General features: G+C 37.1%; 1 protein-coding gene across 2 annotated transcripts in view; it reads right to left on the bottom strand.

The window, feature by feature from the left end:
* Nucleotides 1–835: 835 nt before the first annotated feature.
* The window catches only part of NT5DC1 (5'-nucleotidase domain containing 1), a 138,299-nt gene continuing 116,256 nt past the window's right edge, over nt 836–22,878 (bottom strand). For both annotated transcript variants that reach the window (XM_055262057.2, XM_055262062.2), the window contains exons 8-12: nt 22,373–22,470; nt 8,248–8,366; nt 6,992–7,153; nt 6,220–6,388; nt 836–1,148 (exon numbers count right to left, since the gene is read on the bottom strand). In XM_055262057.2, the coding sequence (XP_055118032.1) occupies nt 1,033–1,148; nt 6,220–6,388; nt 6,992–7,153; nt 8,248–8,366; nt 22,373–22,470 (664 nt within the window). In that variant the 3' untranslated portion in view covers nt 836–1,032. The remainder of the gene's footprint in view (nt 1,149–6,219; nt 6,389–6,991; nt 7,154–8,247; nt 8,367–22,372; nt 22,471–22,878) is intronic.

The following is a 22,878-nucleotide window of genomic DNA, read 5'->3' as shown; positions in this document are numbered from 1 at the left end:
AATTAAATTCAAATTAAATAGTTTTAACTACAAATTTCTTCCCAATGAGATAAATTAATACTAAGGAATAAGATTTTGTTGGATAGGATGATTTTGGAAGTCCACAATCCATATCTAATATTTTTTCACCCCAAGAACCAATTTTTGTCCCCAACTGAGAATGTAATGCTGAAAGTTGATTAAATAAATTAAATAGCCTTTAACATTATTAGAAAAAAACCTAGTGGGTAACAATGGAGGTTGAGATAGTTGACTTCTAGATCATCTCTGTTCCATACTTGCTGTATGAACAGAGAATAAATCATGTCTTTTTATTTTCTTGTTTTGGAGAACACAGGAATAGCATAAAACCTCATAGCCTGCAAAAATCACTTAATCTCACTGGACTCAGTGTTCTTGACTATTAATTGAAAGAACTGGTATAGATCAGTTGGTTTTCAATTCTGGCTGCAATTTCCTAGGGCATATAAAAGATAGCAAAAGATAGCAACGCTCAGCCATATTTACCCAGACCAATTAAGCCAAGTCTCTGGAGGATATGTTCTAGCCAGTGGGTCTCAGACTGTACTGTAAATCAGAATCACCTGATGGGCTTGTTAAACCACAGATTGGTAGGCCTTACTCTCAGAGCTTCTGATTCAGTAGGTTTTGGGTGGGGCCTGCAAATATGCATTATCAAGTTCTCAGGTAATGCTATGCTATTAGTCTATGGATCACACTTTCAGAACCACTGGACTAGGCATATGCGTAAGAGTGACTGTGTGTGTGAGTGTGTGTCCCCAGGTGAATTCTAATCACAAAACTACTGTATAGAAAATATCAATAAGGTTCTAAGTTTTAGGATACTGAGATTTTAATATAATAAGAGTTGTTAAACATCAAGATCATTTATAGAAAGGAGACCTATGGACAAATATCAACTTACTGGTCAATAAAACTCATTCTTTAAAGTCTTTTACAGTATTTTTTGAAAATTAACTTTTTTTTTAACTGCGTATATGGGTGTTCACTTCATTTTTCAGTAAAGACAACTTATTTGGATATCAGTGTCTCATCACTTGATAAGACCAGTGGAGGATTTGGATAGTAGCCAGCTGTTTTTGAATTGCTTGAAGAGAATCTTGTAAATTTGTAGTCCAGAGGTAATTCTGGGGAGGAAAAAAAAAATTTAATTATTGCACAGGCCTCTGAATGCCTTTCATAAACAAATCAAAACTTGATATTCACTGATAATAAAACTTATCTTTTAGACTTGTAAAATTTTAATATTTCTTTTGCTCCTTCAGTAGGTCTGTGTGTAGCTATTATTATAAGGTTAAAAATGTGTATAAACCAACCACCATTGTAATACATATGGCTAATAAACAGACTTTTACGACAGCTATAAAAAAGGCTTCTAGGCATTTAAATGTGAATGAGATAACCATGTCTAGCAGAATATCCACAAACATAGAAACATTACTTGAATATAAAAAGGTTTTAAGAGGCAAAGGGATGTACCAGGTTATTTTTCACTTCCTATCTCATTCAAAACAATTTAATTTTATTCTTTCTCCCATATTACAGAAAAGGTCTATCAAAGGTCACTTAGGATGAAGAATTATATATCTTTCCCTATGCAATTTATAATAATGTTTAAGTCAAATCACATTTAGAGATATCTCAAATCATCCCCAGAGCTCTAGTGAGTTTAATTTTAATGCTCTGCACAGAAGTTAATACAAAAATATGAAAGCTTATCTGAATAAAAATTAAAAAAAAATCTCCCAGGCCCTCTTCAGAGGATCATGTAACTGGTGAATGAGACCTAATAATCTTCTTCATAGTCACAGGAAGAGGGTTACTAAGAATAATCTTCAAATGCTTAGCTAAATAAGAATTTTAGGCTGGGCGCGGTGGCTCACGCCTGTAATCCCAACACTTTGGGAGGCCGAGGTGGGTGGATCACAAGGTCAGGAGATCGAGACCATCCTGGCTAACACGGTGAAACCCCGTCTGTACTAAAAAACAAAACATTAGCCGGGCATGGTGGCGGGCGCCTGTAGTCCCAGCTACTCAGGAAGCTGAGGCAGGAGAATGGCGTAAACCCGGGAGGCAGAGCTTGCAGTGAGCCGAGATCGCGCCACTGCACTCCAGCCTAGGCGACAGAGCAAGACTCCGCCTCAAAAAAAAAAAAAAAAAGAATTTTAATACATACAACATGGCAACTTTCTTCAATTTAAGGAAGAAGAATCGGAAGTTCAAAAAAATTAACTAGACTTCTAACTTCAACTAGAAAATCTGGATAAAATATAAACATGAGACTGAAGTCACCAGAGAGCTAAAGAGGCAACCAAGACTTGAGGCACAATTCCTGGGAAGGAGGAAACAGCAGAGAGAGGAGCTAACACTAAGCCTCGGCTTTTCTCCTCTGGTGCTGGAATTCTGGCTGGTGGTAGGGGCTACTACAAGCAGCAGAAAAACCAGTTGAGATTTTGACAGTCTTGCAGGGCTGCAGAGACAAAAATTGAGGGGCTAGGACCACTGTAAAGGAAGGGTCAGAGAACTGGACTCTGCTGGTTGTTTCCTCAAACCCTTTGCCAAATACTGAAGGAAATTTGGAAACTAAGAATCCAAGCGGAAAGCATATGCCTCTATAAACGAGAGTGGATTTTTTTTAGGCATTTTCTTGGTATTGTGAAAATGGAGCGATTAAGTTCTGACCTGAGAGAGGAGAGGGGACTTTGTGAGTATCTTCGACTGGCAGTTATATATTTCTGAGAACTAAGGGTTTATAATTATAAAGTGATCTCTCTCATGCTAATCATTTTTCCCCTTAATATCTACTTTGTTTTGTATTAATGCAGCCACTCTCTCTCTCTCTTTTTTTTTTTTTTGGTTACTGTTAGCATGGTATTATTTCGTCCATCTTTTGATATTTAAACTTTCTGAATCCTTATGTCTCAGATATATCTCTTATAAACAACCTATAATTGGGTATTGTTATTTTTATTTTTTTATTTTTATTTTGAGACAGAGTCTTGCTCTGTCACCCAGGCTGGAGTGCAGTGGTGCAATCTCTGCTCACTGCAAGCTCTGCCTCCCGGGTTCACGCCTTTCTCCTACCTCAGCCTCCCACAGGCGCCCGCCACCACACCCGGCTAATTTTTTCTATTTTTTAGTAGAGATGGGGGTTTCACCGTGTTAGCCAAGATGGTCTCGATCTCCTGACCTCGTGATCTGCCCGCCTCGGCCTCCCAAAGTGCAAGGATTACAGGCGTGAGCCACTGTGCCCCGCTGGGTATTGTTATTTTTTTTAAAATTGGCTATTAATTGGAGTATTTGGTCACATACATTTAATGTAATTACTTCAGGTTTAAATTTAACATTTTACTAAATGCTTTCCATTTGTCTTGCTGATTCTTTTTTTTTTTTTTTTGAGACGGAGTCTCGCTCTGCCACCCAGGCTGGAGTGCAGTGGCGTGATCTCGGCTCACTGCAAGCTCTGCCTCCCGGGTTCATGCCATTCTCCTGCCTCAGCCTCCTGAGTAGCTGGGACTACAGGCGTCCACCACCACGCCCGGCTAATTTTTTGTATTTTTGGTAGAGACGGGGTTTCACAGTGTTAACCAGGATGGTCTTGATCTCCTGACCTCGTGATCCTCCCGCCTCGGCCTCCCAAAGTGCTGGGATTACAGGCGTGAGCCACCGCACCTGGCCGTCTTGCTGATTCTTAATATTCTCTCATCTCCTTTGTTTTCTTTTAGATTCTTAAATTATTTTACATATTAGCTTCGTATAGTATATCATCACAATTCTCTTGACAGTTATTTTTGAGATTACAACATGCATTTCTGACATCAATACTGAACATGGTCTTATCCTTAATTGTTTAATTCTAGCATGTTAGAACATGTTAATTTTTGCTGCCTCACTCTGGCATATATATGCCATTACTGTCAGGCATTTTAATTCTCTATGTAAATCCCATGGGACTTTAATTTTTATTGTTTCAAACAGTAAGCATTCATTTTTTATTCATATACTTATACCATATACTTATATCATATACATTCTTCTTGCATCTCAAGTCTTCCAACATGAATTATTTTTAATTGTACCTGGAGAATAATAATCTTTATTTCCTTTAGGGTTTCTGGACATACATTTTCTCTATTATTCTCTGTCTAAAAATATTTTACTTTTTTTTTTTTTGAGACAGTCTTGCTCTGTTGCCCAGGCTGGAGTGCAGTGGTGTGATCTCAGCTCACTGCAACCTCTGCCTCCCGGGTTCAATCAATTCTCCTGCCTCAACCTCCTGATTAGCTGGGATTACAGGCACCTGCCACCACACCCGGCTAATTTTTGTATTTTTAATAGAGACGGGGTTTCACCACGTTGGCCAGACTGGTCTCACACTCCTGACTTCAGGTGATCCGCCCACCTCGGCCTCCCAAAGTGCTGGGATTACAGGCATGAGCCACCACGTCCGGCCAATATTTTACTTTTATTCTTTACAATGTTTAACTGGGTATAGAATTCCATCAAGATTCACATCATTTTCTTTCAGCAATTTAAAGCTATCATTCTATTGTCTTTGACCCTCCTCTGTTTCTGATAAGTCAGATGTCAATCTGTTATTTAATCTACATTTATGCTCTTGATTGCTTTTAATATTTAATTATCTTTGGCATTTAGCAGTTAACTCTGAATTTATTTTTTATTCATTTTGTTTCATTTCTTTGGGCTTCTTAAACCTTTGGCTTATTTTTTTCCCCATCATTTTCTCTCATCTCACTTATTCTCTCATCTCCTGGGACTCCAATCACAGATACCCCTCAGTAATTGCAGGGGACCCCTGTGGATACCAAAGCCTGTGCATGCTCAAGTCAAAAAATGGCATAATATTTGCATTAAACCTACATACATCTTCCTGTATGCTTTAATTCATCACTAGATTACTTAATATCGAATACAATGTAAATGCTATGTAAATAGTTATTATACTGTATTTTTAAAAATTTGTAACATTTTAAATTGTTGTATTATGTTTTATTGTTTTTTTCCTCTGAATAATTTTTATCCACAATTGGTTGAATCTGAAAATGTGAAACCCGAGAATACAGAAGGAAGATAACATCATTCTAGGACTCAAATTATTTCTAAAAACAATTCACATAAAATTCAGTGCGTATCTTACCTGAAATCTTACTCCTTCTCACTATATCTTTTATGTCTCAGCCTCTCTTCTGTATCTTTTATGGTTTTTCTCTTATTGCTTCATTCCAAATATGTTCTTTTGACCTAATTTCCAGTGCACTAAGTGACTTTTCATCTGTGTCTAATACGCTGTTAAATCCATCTGTTAAGTTCTTAATTTCATTTTTTAAATATTTAAATTCTACAATCTCCATTCTTTTTATACCACAGTTTATACAATAGTTTTTGTATCTACCAAATTTCTCATTCCTTCCTTTTCTGTATTTGACTATAATAAACATGGTTATTTCTGTTAGTGTGGTCTCATATCTTTATGTGCCCAGCTATTTTTCATTATGCACTGAATTTTATATGAATTGTTTTTAGAAATAATTTTGAGTCCTAGAATGATGTTATCTTCCTCAAAAGATAATCTATATTTGTTTCTACCAGGTGTGCAGGGGCACTAATAATCTGAAATCTCCTCAATCCAATTTTAGGTATTCAGCTGATTTCAAGCTGAATTTTAGTCCCTGTGAAAATGGAGATTTCTTCTCAATTCATCCTTATTCTAAAGTAAAGCCCTTCAGGGCCTCAACATAGATTGAGGGAGTTCACCAGACCCACCCCTCCTTAGGCAGGCCCTCTCCTCCAGTTCCTATTCCTGCAGATTCATGAAGTTACTGAAAGGCCCACTCACCCTCTGTGGTGCCCCCTCCAGAATCAGCAAATACCCAGGGGGAAAAGCAGCCTCAAATGCCAGGTTCACCTTACTGGGCCTCCTCAGCAGCTTGTCCTGGTAACTCTTCCCTAATTTTATAACATGCCTCCAAGCTGACTTAAAAAAAAACTGTTGAGCTTTTGTAGTTGCCTCCCACAGAAGTGCTGGTCCTAATTACCTAGGTTCCATATCTAGAAGATGTTTTCCCCAAAGATAAATCAATGTTGTGGGAAGATTTCTTTTTCTTAACGATAAGAATTCTAGTACTGGTCATTATTGTCTAGTAACAGGTGAAGCTTTATAGTTATTTTCCCCCTTACCTGCGATTGCTTCAATACTTGGAATTGCAATAGTGCTGTAAGTACTGATTCTCTTACAAGACCATGTATAAACCAAGGAGTCTTCTGTATTTTCCAGTCCCAAAACTGAATCAATAAAAAAAGAGCCCCATTTTTTAGATGAAGTATTTAAAGGCTTTGCTTTTGGTCCCTGAAACAAGAGAACAGAATAATTAAAATGTTGATTAACTAATGTTCAATCTCATAATTTTTTTGTCTATTAAGTAAATAAAAACTTTGAAACCCTGTAGGAATCTACAAATAGGCTTTGGGCACACATTAAATTTTTGGAACAGGAATAATATTTCCTCCTTATTATGAAGTATCCTTTATTTTAAACAGAAACTAGCTTTTTATATGGTCAATTGGTTATTATCTGAAAACTAGCCCAAACAAAGCAACCTAGAAACATATTTTTTTCCCTATAATAAAAATAACTCTCTATTCTATTATGATGATGATGTCTAAAGGGTAGTTAAAAAACAACTTGGTCTAATTTTCTTATTTAGTATTTATTTTTTAGAAAGGAATGAGGATGGAATTATTATTTATTGCTTTCAATACAAATGGAACATGAAGTCAATAAAATTAATACAAAGTTTCAAATTATTAGTCATTTTTTTTTTTTTTTTTTTTTAAACATGATGGTATTCGGCCTGACCAGGACAATTTTGGGGTCAAGTAGTATAAAGATACTTTAGCTTTCAAACATAAATATTTTTCTTTCAAGGAAAGAGCTGCAGGGAATGCTTACCTCATATTTTCCTTTCTTCTCTAGAGGCTCTGACTCCTCAGGCCTCTGACTCCTCGCGCCTTCATCCCCTCTGAGTTCTTCCAGGATGAGGACTGTCTCCCAATTACTATAGTGACGAGCTGGGAAAATATCTGAATGCATGCTGTCACCAAAATAAACAACCTGTAAGACAGACAGCAGATGCTGTTTGAGGCACAGAATTGTGAAAGTGGCATTTATTTCATATAAGGAAGAAGAAAATTTCTCAACAGGCATCAGAGTATGACAATCAAAAATTGCATAAACATCTTAAACTTATTTGAATAACCTCACAGGTGACCATCAACTTGTCTCATTTGATTCACAGGGTGCCAGATTTGTCTTAAGAAGTTATACAACACATTCACAGGTAGAAGACAGCATAAGGTGAAATAAGTGATTTTATTCCATTTTCCTAAAGAAGTGAACCTATGTTTACATAGATGTTTACAATTATTAATAAAATGGCCCCTGCAGTTGAAGAACTGGTGAGGTATTAGAGACAACTTGTTATAGTGGGTTAGAGATTATTAAAAGTGCAAATCACAACCACTTTTCAAGAGAGTTTCTGGGCCCAACCCCAGATTGGTTGAAACAGAATCTGTGAGAGTGGGGCTGGGCATGTTGAATCTGGCAAGTTCCCTAGGTAGTCTGAGGCAAAACTCCATTGACTGAGTCCATACCTCTCAATTTTCAGATGTGGAAACAGAGTTAAGGGATATGAGAATCAGCATCTGCAAGTCAGACTGCTCTATCCATTAACCCTCAGGAGTCCCCAGGAGACTGTGGCATGGTGACAGCCAGTGGAGCAGGGCTCTGTTACCTCATGATCTCTCAGCTCACAGAAATTCTGGTAAATATTTTCTTAGAAGAAATGGTTCTGCTGTTAAACATGCACCAATGTCCAACATCAACAATGTGATCATTCTGTCAAAAGCAAGTGTATCTTTAAGCTAGTCTGTAGCATAATTTCCGTTGTTTCTTTTATATATGAAAACTTTTTGGATAGATTGTTATCAGGATAACATTCCACAGGCATCCTACACACTCATACACCCCCTAAATCTCTGGTGCCCTGCTTGGAATCCTTGCTCTTCTCTATCACAGATAGACAGCCTCTCTACATTGACAAAGGAAAGGCTTATTTAAGCAGAAGAATTAAGAGGAGAGATTTGGCAGTTCACAACTGCTTATGTCTGCAAGAGGGCGCTGAGGACTTCTCCTCAACTGGGAAATACCTTGGGTTCAGGTTTGCCAGTCATTTTCTTCAGAAGTTCATAGAGGTGGACAGCGTTCCCTTGTGAGTACCAGCCAGGTTTATCCAGAGATGGCAGCGCCTCTTGCTCCTCATCATTCTCTGAAAATACAGTTTGACAATCATATACTTTTTAATCAAGTGAGAGTAGCCAGTTGGGCAGACCATACTTACGGCATGGCTGCAGGACATGTACAAACAAGAACCTTGTGGGGAAAGGAGCTGACATTCAGTGGTACCTACATATTATAAGGCCCTTATAGGTATATACTTTTTAATCCTGTGGGCTTCTTAATTGGGGAAAATAAGGTTCAGGGAAGTTATTTTGCCCAGGATCTCAACGCTGGTAAGTGATTTATTCAGTGATTAGACAGACATCTGCTTGACATCATGCCCCTACTGCTACAAAATGGTTTACCAAATAAACAACACAATGAAAGTCATTAGGTGTTAATTTTTTAGAATTGAGGGTGAGGGAGATAAGTTTTTAATTAGTAGTCTATCAGATTCAGATGTAAATTTTGCACTCTTGGTGCCTCAAATGCTTTACCCTAGTACCAGCTTGGGGTGAGTGGGGAATGAAAGGACTATCTGATGCCAAAGCACAAGTTTGTGGACCATTCCAAGTTGTCCTCTCCCAGCACATTACCTTCCTACTCCTGTTAAAGCAGGGCTGGTGAAAGAGGTAAATGTCTTTGCCTCTCTGAATTTTGCCTGCTATTCTATTACTTGTACATGAGCTGAAAAGCTGAAGAGAATCTGCCTACCAGTATGATGATTAAGGAAGATTGAGTAAGGTTTTATGAAATATATGATATATCAGCAGAGACTTTGGTAGCTGTTGATACAGCTTTGCAAACTGTATGGAGAAAAATAACCTTTTTCTCACATCAATTGTATGATTTCTGATTTTAAAAAGGTTTATTCCCCCCATTTTTTTGGTCCTCTCTGCTGTGCCACTAAGAAGAATCTTATGAGATACAATCCTATGCTGGATACAGAGGTTGTGTATACAGAAGCTTATATAATTAGAAGGGCCCTCTTTAAGCGAACAAATACAGAATTAATACAAAATTACCATGGTCCCTGCTAGGATTTGGAAGAGATAAATGGGGGAGTCTTAAAGCTTAAGCTTCATTGGCTTTATTGTAAATCAACCCTGGAGTAGGACAGGGAGAAAACAAAGGGTTTAGAAAGGAGGCAAAGATGGTTAAGTCAGTCATTAAAAATACATCTCTGGCAATGTTAGTACCTTTAACTAAAATCTAATTTTCCCTAAAGAAACTATATGTAAAAGTCACAGACAACAACATTAAATCTCTGCTTAGAGTATAACAAAAAACATCTTGAATCTGGTACTAGAGAATTTAAGATTTACAAATTAAAGCTTGGTCATTATGACTGAAATGAAATATAATTTATTAATTCTACTACAAAAATGAGTCAAATAATGTCACAATAATAAGGTGCATTTCTGCATAAACTCAGATATTTTAAACAAAATTCTAAAACTACATTTATAGATAATTAAAGCCAAATAATAGCAGCTAGCAGCGTATGTTCAATAAATCTTTATGCCTATCTTGCTGCCATTTCAGCAGCCATTTAAAAATTCTTCTGCAAAATCAAATGAAAATCCCACTATTCTTTAAAGAAAGAATAGATAGGAAGCCAAAATCATGTACTAGCCTAACATTAAAAGGGTCTAAGAAGATTCAGCATATTCCTGGAGAAACACAGTAAAAAATGATCACTTCTCATGTCTGTTTATTTACTGAAAGGTCTTACTATGCAAATAATGTGGATTTGATGGCAATTGGAAATGAATAATTTACAGAAATACTTCTGAAAAGATCCACAGTTGATATGTAGATGCCTACTTTGCAAGGATAATGGGAAGAGAATCTTTCTACTACTTATGAAAAATTTTAAAAAATCCATAGTATTATAATTTCTTAAATGTTGAGACTCAGTAATCTAATAGGAAGCAAAAAAAAAAAAAAAAAAAAAAAAACCCAAATCAAGTCAAAACAAAAAATTCACTTTATACAAACATTACCTCCCCTCCCTGTTTCCAGCCCCTATACTGGAGGCTGCCTTAACGAATAATTAATCTACAAGGGCAGCTGAGGCTGCGGGTTTTGGCAGAGCCTCCACAGCTAGGAAGCTGCAAGACTCAGAGAATTGTTAAGTCCTGCAGTAGAGAGCCTGTTCGGACTGTGAAAGCCACAGAACTGAGGTGGAAGCTGTACAGTACAGAGGAACAAACTCTGGGAAGTTTCAAGCACAGTGTTTATAAACCCAAATAAACACTTTTTACATTATTTAGATAGTGCACTGTACTTCTTTATAAGGTCAATCAAAAATAGTTACATAAATCTCTATTTTTTACATAATATTTAAAAATGTAGGCTGGGTGTGGTGGCTCACACCTGTAATCCCAACACTTTGGGAGTCTGAGGCAGGCAGACTGCTTGAGTCCAGGAGTTCAAGACCAGCCTGGTCAGCATGGTGAAACCACAGTCTCTTCAAAAAATACACAAATTCACTGGGTATGGGGTTGCACACCTGTAGTCCCAGCTACTTGAGAGGCTGAGGTGGGAGGATAGCTTGAGCCTGGAGAAAGAGGTTTCAGTGAGCCGAGATCATGTCACCACACTCCCCACTGGGTGACAGAAGTAGACCCTGTCTAAAAACAAACAACCCCCACCCCAACCCAAAAAACAGTGTCCTGCAAAGAGTACAATGAGGATATTGATTTTAAAAAGTTTAATTAAAAATATGTTAGAAGGGCCAGGCGCGGTGGCTCACGCCTGTAATCCCAGCACTTTGGGAGGCTGAGGCAAGTGGATCACGAGGTCAGGAGTTTGAGACCAGCCTGGCCAGAATGGTGAAACCCTGTCCCTACCAAAAATACAAAAAATTAGCCGGGCATGGTGGCGCATGCCTGTAGTCCCAGCTACTCGGGAGGCTGAAGCAGGAGTATTGCTTGAACCTGGGAGGCGGAGATTGCAGTGAGCCGAGATAGCGCCACTGGACTTCAGCCTGGGTGACAGAACGAGATTCCATCTTAAAAAAAAAAACAAAAAACAAAAACCAGTTATAAGATATAGAAAGATAAAGAAAATGTTAGAAGATATAGAAAAAAATAAAGAAGACAAAGGGGATAGATGGTGATGATAATTTGCTTCCACAGTTTTAAAATGGGGATAATAACAATGCTTACCTCAGAGTGGTTGTGTAAATAAATTAATACAGATAAAAATAGAGCACATGGAAAAGTGTCTGCCACAAAGTAAGTGTTTAAGAAGTCTTAGCTATAACCCCTTCAATTTACAGGTGAATAAACTGATACCTGAAAAAGTTAAGGAATCTGACCAAAGTCACTGAAATGTTATAATAAGAGCCAGGACAAGAATGCACTTTGCCTCCTTATTCCAAAGGATTTCAAATTGGGGCTAGAAGACAAAGTAAGATGATACTCCCAGACAGCATTTCCGAATTTGGATTCCTGGACCTGAATGTGTCTCATGGTATTGCCACAAACGGGGAACAACTAAAGCACAGAATAAACCTTTATCTGGCATCCCTGAGGACACCCGCAAACTAACAATTCTCACTTAGGATGAGCCTCAGCCAACCTCCTATGACATCTTTATATAAGGCTCAAATTTAGTGCTGTTACAATCTTCCATATATATTGAAAACAGGTCAGCAATGAATGAAGAAAAGAAGGAGAGCTTTAGAATGCCCTTTGAACTGAATTTTATAGTTTATTATTTTCACAATGTCCCTCAAATTCACTGATAAAAAGCTTTATCTCGTAAAAAAGCAAACCTGTATTACTTTCCTAAAATTCCACTGTCCCAGCTTTAATTTAAAGCAATCTTAACAGTTAGGTAAAATGTATTAATTGAAAACGTTTTTCTATAAAAATACATTATTAGGACAATTTTCTATACCAAAGTTCTACAAGATATACAAATTATTCCTCAAACCCTTTAACACTAATAGATGTTTGGGTTATAAAATAACTAGAAAGGAGAAAACTCATAGGTGAACAAAGCTCAAACCTTTTCTTTTAGACTACAAACTACCAAAAAACTAACCTAATGAAGTTAAGAAACAAATGAAGGTTGGATAAAGAGATGGAGGAGCCATCAATTTAGGCAAATAAATAAAACTAAAGCTGTCTTGGAAACTAATTTATTCCTAAGTATAGCTATGTCTTACTACAATGAAGTAAATCTTTTTATTTTCTTATTGTAAGAACATATGGACAAGACGAGTTTAAAAAACAGTAAAGTTTTTGACAGTATAATAGTTACAAAGTAGATATGGGACAATGATACAGTCAAGGCTAGACTGACAGCCTTTAATAAAGCTAAGCGAAACTTACCACAGAGAGCAGAACCTGTGAGAAGTTTTGTAGGCCAGAAGCACTAACCTCAACTCACAGTGACTGCTGCCTCCCCTAAACTCCCCAAGCACTTGGTGTCACTACTTTATTAATGTTTAAAAATATGCATTTATGAGATTTTTTCTGAATCAGTAATACATTTACATGTTTTTTAAGTCTTATTTTTGAACTCTATCTGGTATGCACTCACCTCTTCTGCTCTTTTATGCATATAAAAGCAAATACGAATATGAGTATATTCTTTTTCTCCATGGTTTTACACATTTGTTGAGATATAATCAACATACAATAAATGGAATATATTTAAAGCATACAATTTGATGAGTTTCAGTATATGTATATACCTGTTATGGCCTGAATTATATTTCTCCCCAAATCATAAATTAAAATAATAACCCCTAGTATATCGGAATATGACTATTTAGAGATGGAGCCTTTAAAGGCTGGATTAAATTAAAATGAGACTCTCACGGTGGACCTAATCCAATATAGTCTCCTTATAAGAAGATGAGATTAGGACACAGATAGATACAGAGGAAAGACTATGTAAAGACACAGGCGGAAAACAACCATCTACAAACCAAGAAGAGAGAGGCCTTAGAAGAAACCAATCCTGCTACAACCTGGTTTCAGACTTCACATCCTCCAGAACTGCAAAGAAATAAAATACATCGTTCAAGCTATCTAGTTTGTGGTATTTTGTTATGGCAGCTCTAGCAAACTAATATAATACTAATAATTTTAAAATGCTTTTAAATGCTAATATTAGAATAATCTGCATGAGGCTCTGCAACTTGCTATTTTTAAACTATTTTATAGCTAGCACAGTGTAATCTACCTTTTAAAATATGTGCATTTCATTCTATTTTACACGTTCTATTATTTATTTATTAATAATAGTCCTCTATAGATAGACATGTGGGTTGCTGCCAATGTTTTTCTGTTACAAGTAAAAAGTTACAAACATGAGAGGATCTGCACAGCCTGGTGGAGTCAAACAGAATTTGAGCTAGAAATACAATTCATTTTCTTTCTCATCTCATTCTTCATTTTTACTATATTTCACAGGCTGTTTTAGTCAGTAGGGATATAGCAGTGAATGAGATGGCTCAAGTCTCTGCCCTAAGCATCTCTTCCCTAAGGATGCTTATATTCTGGTGGCAATCTCTGATTTGTTAGAGGTTACTAAATAATGAATTATGATTAAAAATTTATTTATAATTTTTATTTCTAGGATTCCTTTCTGTATATATGTACATTTGACCGAACAGTTCATATTTACTTTTATAAATCCCTTCCTCAATTCTGGGCTAGACTTTTTTTTCTCCAGTTGTTCATTTTCATACATACTTTCTCTGTTTCTTGGCATGGACAGGTAAGACATTTTTCAAGTAAAATGTCTAGTAAAATGCTTGTGTTGGAGACTATAACAGGAAAATTATACTATTAAAGAAAAAGTGTGATTCTTACCCTTATCTGCTTTGGTTTGGGGGGGGGTTACCATTCATTCATCATTCTTTTTTCTTTTTTTTTTTTTTTTTGAGATGGAGTTTCGCTCTTATTGCCCAGGCTGGAGTGCAATGGCACGATCTCGGCTCACTGCAACCTCTGCCTCCTGGGTTCAAGCGATTTTCCTGCCTCAGCCTCCGAGTAGCTGGAATTACAGGCGCCTGCCACCACGCCCAGCTAATTTTTGTATTTTTAGTAGAGATGGGGTTGACTAGTTCGCTGATGGATTCAGCCTCCTTCATTCACGGAGCTTTTAATGTTGTTGGAATTGTGCTAAAGACAGAAAGATTCCTGCACACAGCTGCACCCCTCAGCACCAACATCCGGTGACAAAGTTCATCAGACAATTTCCCAACTGTAGTCAAGTGAAAGCACTAAACAATACAGAGAAAGAAACAGCTCTGACTGGAGCTGCAGAAGGAAGGTATTGCAAAGGAGATGTGATTTGTATGTTTGATCTTAAATAAGAGGTAGGAAGTCACCAGAGAGGAAAGGGAGAAGGCATTCTACATGTATCTATGCCACTCAAAGTGTGATCTTCCAACCAGTAGCATCTGCTTCACCAGACAAGTTATTTAGAAATGCAGAATCTAAGATTTCACCAGGGCCTCTGAATCAGAATCTCCATTTTAACAAGATCTCTAGGTGATTCATGTGTACATTAAAGTCTGAGAAACACTGATGTTGACAGAATAGCGAGAACAAAAACTTGATATAAGAATAAAAGGCAATCATTTCAGTAGAGTAAAGGGTACTTTAATGGAGACAGAGCTAAGGATGGAAAGGTTATTTAGGAACCAGATTGTACAATTAGCCTTAGGATGCTATATGGAATGGAAGCCAATGAGACACTGTGTGCATGTGATTAAATAAATTTGTGCCTAAGTAAATAATAAAAAAGATGTGGGAAATTTTAAAGAACTGAAAAATAGAAGTCTGTGCTAATGAAAAGTGTCTGAAGAGAGGTTGGGGAGGGGTTAGATGGCCTAGTGGAAAGGGAGAGGAGGACAGAGATGAGAGATTTCCCAGGTATATGAAGCAGGATTTAATGCATAGCACACTGGAGGTAAAAGGGTGAAGACAACGGAGGTTATTAGCTGGAGAATTGTAATAGATGGTTAAGTAAGGAATACACACAAGGTGACCAGCATGTTTGGTTGTTTTTGGTTTCTAGGCGAAGGGAGAATCTCAAGCTTGATTTGAGAACACTGAGTGGAGCTGCCTAGTGTGGAGGAGGAACTGCGTATGAGACTCAGGAAAACAGGTCTCAGGGAAAGATTTGGGAGTCAGAGTCAATGTATTGGTGACAGCTAAGGCCAAGGGACGAGAGAGAGAGAGAGAGAGAGAGAAAGAGAGAGGAGAGGGGGAGAGGGAGAGAGAGAGGAGAGAGAGAGAGAGGGAGAGGAGGGGGGAGAGGGAGGGACAGAGAGAGAGAGAGAGAGAAAGAGAGAGTTGGATTATTATTCTCCCAATGGCGGGCAGGGGCAGGAACCGAGCTAGCAGCATTGCGGCACTGCAGTGAACAAGGCAGACACGTTCCCTCTCCAATGACAATTTAATCTTGCAAGACAGAGATTCCCCCGTATCCCCACCCTCAGCACTGTAGAGGATCTGGTGACGCAGTGCACGTGATAGAGGAGAGGATGAAGATTTTGCCTGGAAGACGCTTCTCCCCTCCATACATCCTTAAGCACTGGCAGCAATCAGACTGGAGGGAGGAGCTCAGTCCTGACTGACACTGGCATCAGCATCTTCGCCCCTGTTACCATGACAACCGCTGACGTCAAACCTGTGCAACTTGCTAAGGCCATGCTGTGTTTCGTGATTGGCTCGCTGTGCCTTCCATCCCAGCAAGCTCAGTTGCATTAACTTTACTTTAACCATTTGGAGCAATGACTTAAATATTGTGCCATTTCACACAAGGGATGATAGGGGCAGTGGTGGGAATGTACTGAGGACAAACCTGAGAAAACAGAAGGACAACTTAAAAGGGAGGGAAGAAATAAGGATGACTGATTTTTTAGGTTAGTGCAAAAGTAACTGTGGTTTTTGCTTACTAGCTTGGTTAAAGTCTGTGCTTGGAAAAGTAACTAAAATGTAATTATGGAATATGGTAAGAGGGGCATGCTAAAATGGGATGGGGATTTAATGAGCTGTTGCAAGCACATCAAGTTTCCTGCGACCCTGGGGCTGTGGGATGTGAAGATTTTAGAAGACAGATAGAAATAGGCTTCTGAAGGTCAGAGAAATGTGAAACCCAGAGATAAGGAAATGTCAACCATCACTATATAGATGATAGTTAAAACCTTCCCAGTGGTAGAGAGCTGAAGGACAACAGGAGAAGAAAGGAGAGCCAAATACAGAATGTTAGGGAATATCAACATTAAAAGAGAAGGGTAGTAGAAATGGAGGTAAAGCAGTTAGAGGTAGCTGAAGAATCTGAATCAGAATCAGCAGCAGAATAGACACATAATAGAGAATGTAATGAAGTAGGGATTTTAAAATATGTGCAGTACAATCCTGTAATTAGTAATAGTTCTGGCAATCTTTTTTGCATTCTAAATAGAATAAAGTATTTTGGTTTAATTCTAAAAAATATTTCTTCCACTGAAATATTTTAAATCAGAGGCCCAGAAAACAAAGGCTGGAAAGAACGTTAGACATCTAGCCCTCCTGTATGTGATAAAAATGAGGTAAACTTTTCTTCTTTTTTTTTTTTTTTTGAGTCGGAGTTTCGCTCTTGTTGCCCAGGCTGGAGTGCAATGGCGTGATCTTGGCTCACCGCAACCTCTGCCTCCCAGGTTCAAGCGATTCTCCTGCCTCAGCCTCTAGTAGCTGAGATTACAGGCATGTGCCACCATGCCCAGCTAATTTTGTATTTTTAGTAGAGACGGGGTTTCTCCATGTTGGTCAGGCTGGTTTTGAACTCCCGACCTCAGGTGATCCGTCCGCCTCAGCCTCCCAAAGTGCTGGGATTACAGGCGTGAGCCACCGCTCCCAGCCAAAATGAGGTAAATTTTTCTAAATATCTGTACAAAAAGCATGAAATCTTATATATGCTGAGACTGCTAGGCACTTTACAGTCTTCATTACAGAGACTGTAGGACTTTGGGTCCTGCTTCATCAATCCAGATTTTTCATCTCTAAAACCACAGAAGAGAATGAAACAGAGTAGACTGCTAGTTAAAATGAAATTTTTATCAGACTTTCTGACTATATCCCCAAATGCACAGACAACAAAAGCAAAAATAGACAAATGAGATTACATAATACTACAAAGCTATGCAACCGCAAAGAAAACAGTCAACAAAGTGAAAACAATCTGTAGAATGGTAGACAATAGTTGCAAACCGTACATCTGTGAAGGGGTTAATATCCAAAATATAAAAGGAACTCAACTCAATAGTAAGGAAACAAATAATCCAATTAAAAAAATGAGCACAGGACCTGAATAGACATTTCTCAAAAAGATATACAAATGTCTAGCAGCTATATGAAAAAGTGCTCAACATCACTAATCATCGGGGAAATACAAATGAAAACCACAATGAGATATCACCTCATACCTATTATACCTATTAGAATGGCTATTATCAAAAAGACAAAAGATAAGTGTTAAAGAGCATGTGGAGAAAAGGGAATCCTTGTACATTCTTGGTGGGATTATAAATTAGTTTAGTCATTATGGAAAAAAGTGTGGAGTTCTTCAAAATTATTAAATATAGAACTACTATATGATCCAGCAATTCCAATACTAAGTATATATGCAAAATATATGAAATTGGTATGTTGAGCTATCTGCACTCCCATGTTCATTACAGCATTATTCACAATAGTCAAGATATGAAATCAACCTAAATGTCCATTAACAGATTAAAGGATAAAGAAAATATGGTATATATACATAATGGAATACTATTTGACCTTAACAAGAAAGAAATCCTGTCATTTGTGACAACATGGATGAACCTGAAGGACACAATGTTAAGCAAAATAAGGCAGGCACAGAAAGACAAATACCATATGATCTCACTTACATTTGGAATGTAAAAAAGCCAAACTCACAGAATCAAAAAGTAAAATGGTGGTAATGTGAGGCTAGGGGTAGGGGTATTAGGAGATGTCGGTCAAAGGATACAAAATTTCAGTTAGGAGGAATAAATCCATAAATCCAAGAAATATATTGTACATAATGTAGAGTTAAAAATAACATATTGTATATTTGAAATTTACTAAGAGAATAGATTTTAAGTGTTCTTACCACACACACAAAAAATGATAATGTGAGGTAATTCCTATTTAAATAGTATCATTTAGCCATTCTACAATGTATATATATATCAAAATACCATGTTGTACAACATAAATATATAATTTTTACTTGTCAATTAAAAAATAAATGAAATACAAATTTGAGAAGGTAGAAATTAAAAAACTAAGTTTTTATACAACCCAAAATATAAAACAATTTTTTAAAATGGTATATTCATTATCAGGATGTGCTTATTTTTAAAGTTTAGATTCCTAATATTTCCATACCATAAATTCAGTCAAAAAGACTTTCAAGTCTTTTGATGAGTATAATATCTAAAAACGTAGTTTGGATAAACATCATTATTATGTCAGCCTTCTAATCCAATTGTACTGTACAACTAACAGAAAATACTGCACAGAAGTCTTAAGATAGGTACTTCTAAAGTAATCGTTTTTTGAACACTCCACCCTTTTATCTTGGGATACTCTCAATTAAATAGAGAAAAACTACATAAAATGATGTAAACTGTCAGCATAGTTAATGCATTTATAATTTCCAATATGTTAAAAAAACTTGGTATATTTTTAATGTGTAGTTTTCCATTATTTGTATCTTTGTGTGAAATTTTAATAAAAATCTTATGGAATGGCATAAATACTACTATGGGTATAAAAGGGGTATAGATTTTCTTGGAACAAAATATGCAAACCCCACAAAAATAAAAATAAAAACAAATATTTATTGGGTACTTACTTATATATTTAAATGTAAGTTTGTAAAGTGGGGAAAAACATTTAAATTTTTTTCTGGTTTAATTATAAGAATATTATTAGAATCCTTGATAACAGATTATTTCTTAATATCAAGGATTTTATTATATAAGACTTTAAACCAACATATAAAAACAACATCAACCTATTTCTTTCTGCTAGACTAGGGTTTCTTAGCCTTGGCACCACTGAGATTTGGGGCTAGATAATTCTTTGTCGTTGGAGGGTGCTGTCCTGTGTGTTGTAAGCTGCTTAGCAGCACACCTAGCCTCCACCCCCCTCCCAAGTTGCGACAACCAAAAATGTCTCCAGACATTGCCAAATTTGTACTGAAGGGCAAAACTGCCACCGTTGAAAACCACTGCACTAGATCATTCTCATCAGCATATATGCATATTCTAGTATCTTCGATCTTAAAAAAATAAAATATGCCCTTAATCCTACATTGTCTTCCAGCTAAAACCTCAATTCTTTGACTGCCTTTAGAGCTAAAATTCTAGAAAGAGCTGTACATATACCCTGGTTCCATACCTCCAATGAGCTACTCAAGATACTGCAATTTAGTTTCTATCCCACCATTCTATGGCAACTGTTCACTGAGGCACTAGTGATCTCCATCTTGCCCACCCCAATGAAGATTTCTCTTTCCTCATTTCAGTGGACTTTTTCTGTAGAATTTGGACTAGCTGGCTACCCTTTCCTCTTTCCTCTGGCTTCTGAACACGTATTCTACTGTTTTCCCTACTATAATCTATCTGCTGCCACACTGCACTCTTTCTTCTCTATCCTTAATATTAGAGAATGTCAGGGCTTGGTCCAGGCCTTTTGCCTATCTACATTCTCTCTATATTTGGTTTCATATAATCCCTGGGCTTCAAATACCTATTTATGAGCTGATTACTCCCAATATATATCTTGAGCCTAGACTTGTTCCCTTGGACTCCAGGCATATTTATACAATTTCCTAATTGATAGTGACAGTTACATAACTCATAGGCATCTCAAAATTAACATGTTGAAAAACGAGTTCTTAACAGATGTAACCCCTACTCCATACAACTTTATCCTCTGTATTTTTCCCCAAGTCTGTAAATGGTACCACCATCTACTCACTTGCTCATTTCAGGAAAAAGAAAAATCAACCATCTGGAAGTTATTTTTTATTACTCCTTTCTTTTCATCTGCTGTTTCTTTAAGTATCTCCGAGCCCTCTGTGTTTTCCAACTCCATAATATATTTAAATATATCTACCGCTCTCCATTTCCAATACTGTCGCTCTGGACCAAACCATGACAGTATCTTACTAGGGACACTGCAGTTGCCAGGTCTTCCTCTTTCCATCCTTCCCCACACTCAAACCATTTCCCACCCAGCAGCCAAAGCAGTCTCTTATATCACTCATCTGCCACAAACAATGGAACAGCTTCGGTTACTTGTGGAATAAAATTCAAACCCCTTTCCACTGCTTATGCGGGTGCCTGCCTCCCTAACTTCACCCCCCTCCCACCCCATGACCATGTGCCAGAATGGCAGGTCTCTTCTCTGTTACTAGAATGTGACAAAACTACTCTCTTACTGGGCCTTGGCATTCATTTGATCCGCTGCCAGGAACACTCTTCTTCTGCTCTTCTCAACACTTGTCCCCCAGGGCTTGCCTTGCAAGTCACCTTACCTAACCTTTTTGGACAGAGCTTCCCTGGCCAGCCGCTCTAAGGAGGCCTGCCCCATATACTGTAGTACCACGTAAGGTGGTTACTAGCTTCATGACATGTACTACAATCCATAAGCATCCCTTGCACTTGCTGATGTGCTCACATGTTCACACATCTGTCTGGTGCACAGAAAATGCCTTGGTGCTTGACATGTGCTACAATGAACCTCACTTAGATTTCACTATTCATAAGCCCATCACTGAGTACTGAGCTACTATCAAATGCCTAGAACTGAATCAGGCTTTTGAATAGCAAAGTTCAAAGTAAATAATACTGTATTACCATATTAAATAAATGTATTAAATGCGTCTGACTCACATGAACACTTTTTTTGAGAAATTTTAAATTTTATTTCAAAGCAGGGTAGTGTGTGGCTACGGGAAAGTAAAGAGAAATGTATATTAAGTATCAGTCCAACCTGGCCCAGGTTGTTATATAATGCCAAGCATATGATCAAAAGTAAAATTATAAATCATATATTATGGTTTTATATATATATATGCATAATATGCTTATATGCTTATATATATTATGCATATAATATGCATGTATGCTTATATATATTATGCATATAATATGCATGTATATTAATTTTATCATTCTCTTTAAAATACAGCTACATTTCTAGGTAGATCTATAAATTTTATTTGTTAATAATCTTTTATACATTTATGTGCATTTACAACCATTAACTGTGTTTCAATTTCCAACCATCCTGGATTTATTTTAGATGTTCATCTCCTAAGAGAACTTCTGAATGGTCCTCAAATGTTAATATATCATTGAGTTTATTTGAAACTACTTAAATAGAAATAAAAGACACAACAGATATCAAAACTAAACTCACTGTCTTTCACTCCCCAAAAACTATAACTTCTCTATTCCAGATCAGGCTCTTCTTTTTATTCATTTATGCATTCATTCAAGAAGCTTTCAAGAGCACCTACTATGAGTACCTCACTCTATTATCATTCTTTTTCATCTGCAAATCCCTTTCATTCCACCTCTCTCCCTATCAGTCTCTTCTACATGAATGACAATTCTAAATACCCTTTCAGGAAGGCCTTGCCTATTCCCCAGAGAGGAATGTTTCATTTGTTAAGATCTTCATGTGTTCCGCAGGTGCTTTTGTTCTAGAAGATAACTTGACTGATTTATCACAAGTAATCCATCCTTCAAATATTTATCGAGGCATTTATTTAGGCCCTAAACACTAAGGTGAAGTTCATGCCCTTCATTTTTAAAGTCAGGGAGAGACTGACATGCAAAGAAATAATTGTGATATAAAGTGGTAGCGTAACAGTTAATACAAACATAGGTTTATTATCTTTTTTCTTCCCCATGAGAGGAAAGAAGACATGGCATTGCATGTAACACAGTGTTCTGCACAAGGTTGTTAGCCAACTGTATACGGGAGAAGAAAGAAACCAAATGTAACTTACCGAGTGTTCGGAAAGGTCTCTGACTTGGTAAGTGGGAGAAGAAACCAGGCTTCAATGCATTTGTAATCACAATGTCAAAAAGGTCTGTAAAATCATTCCTAAAAGCAACACAATTTTTCATAAATTTATTTGAAGAATTAGAAAAGGTCCATATAAAACAGAACTCGATCTTTGCTTATCTATTTTACCACAGCATCATTTATCTTTTGATTAACTTTTACATGCTTTATATTTTTCTCACACACTTTAAGGTGAACATTTCACTGGAAATAGAAGGTGGTTGAGTACTAGTCTTCCTGACAGCTCTTTGAAGTATAAACATAATCAGGAAAAAAAAGAGAGCAGCACATAGACTGTAGGTACCAAGCTGGCTTTGGTAGTGAACTCAATAGTTTCTAACAGCTGGAAATATTTGGAAAATCTATCTTCAAATTTGGGGGCCTTGAAATTGGCTGGCTTTGTTAGCTCAAAGAGTTAACAACTTTGTGTGTTACATGGGTCCCACA

This window comes from Symphalangus syndactylus, chromosome 2, assembly GCF_028878055.3.
Source record: "Symphalangus syndactylus isolate Jambi chromosome 2, NHGRI_mSymSyn1-v2.1_pri, whole genome shotgun sequence".
Lineage (NCBI taxonomy): Eukaryota > Metazoa > Chordata > Mammalia > Primates > Hylobatidae > Symphalangus > Symphalangus syndactylus.
Note: the sequence above shows the minus strand (reverse complement) of the source record. Positions and strands in the feature narration are given on the sequence as shown.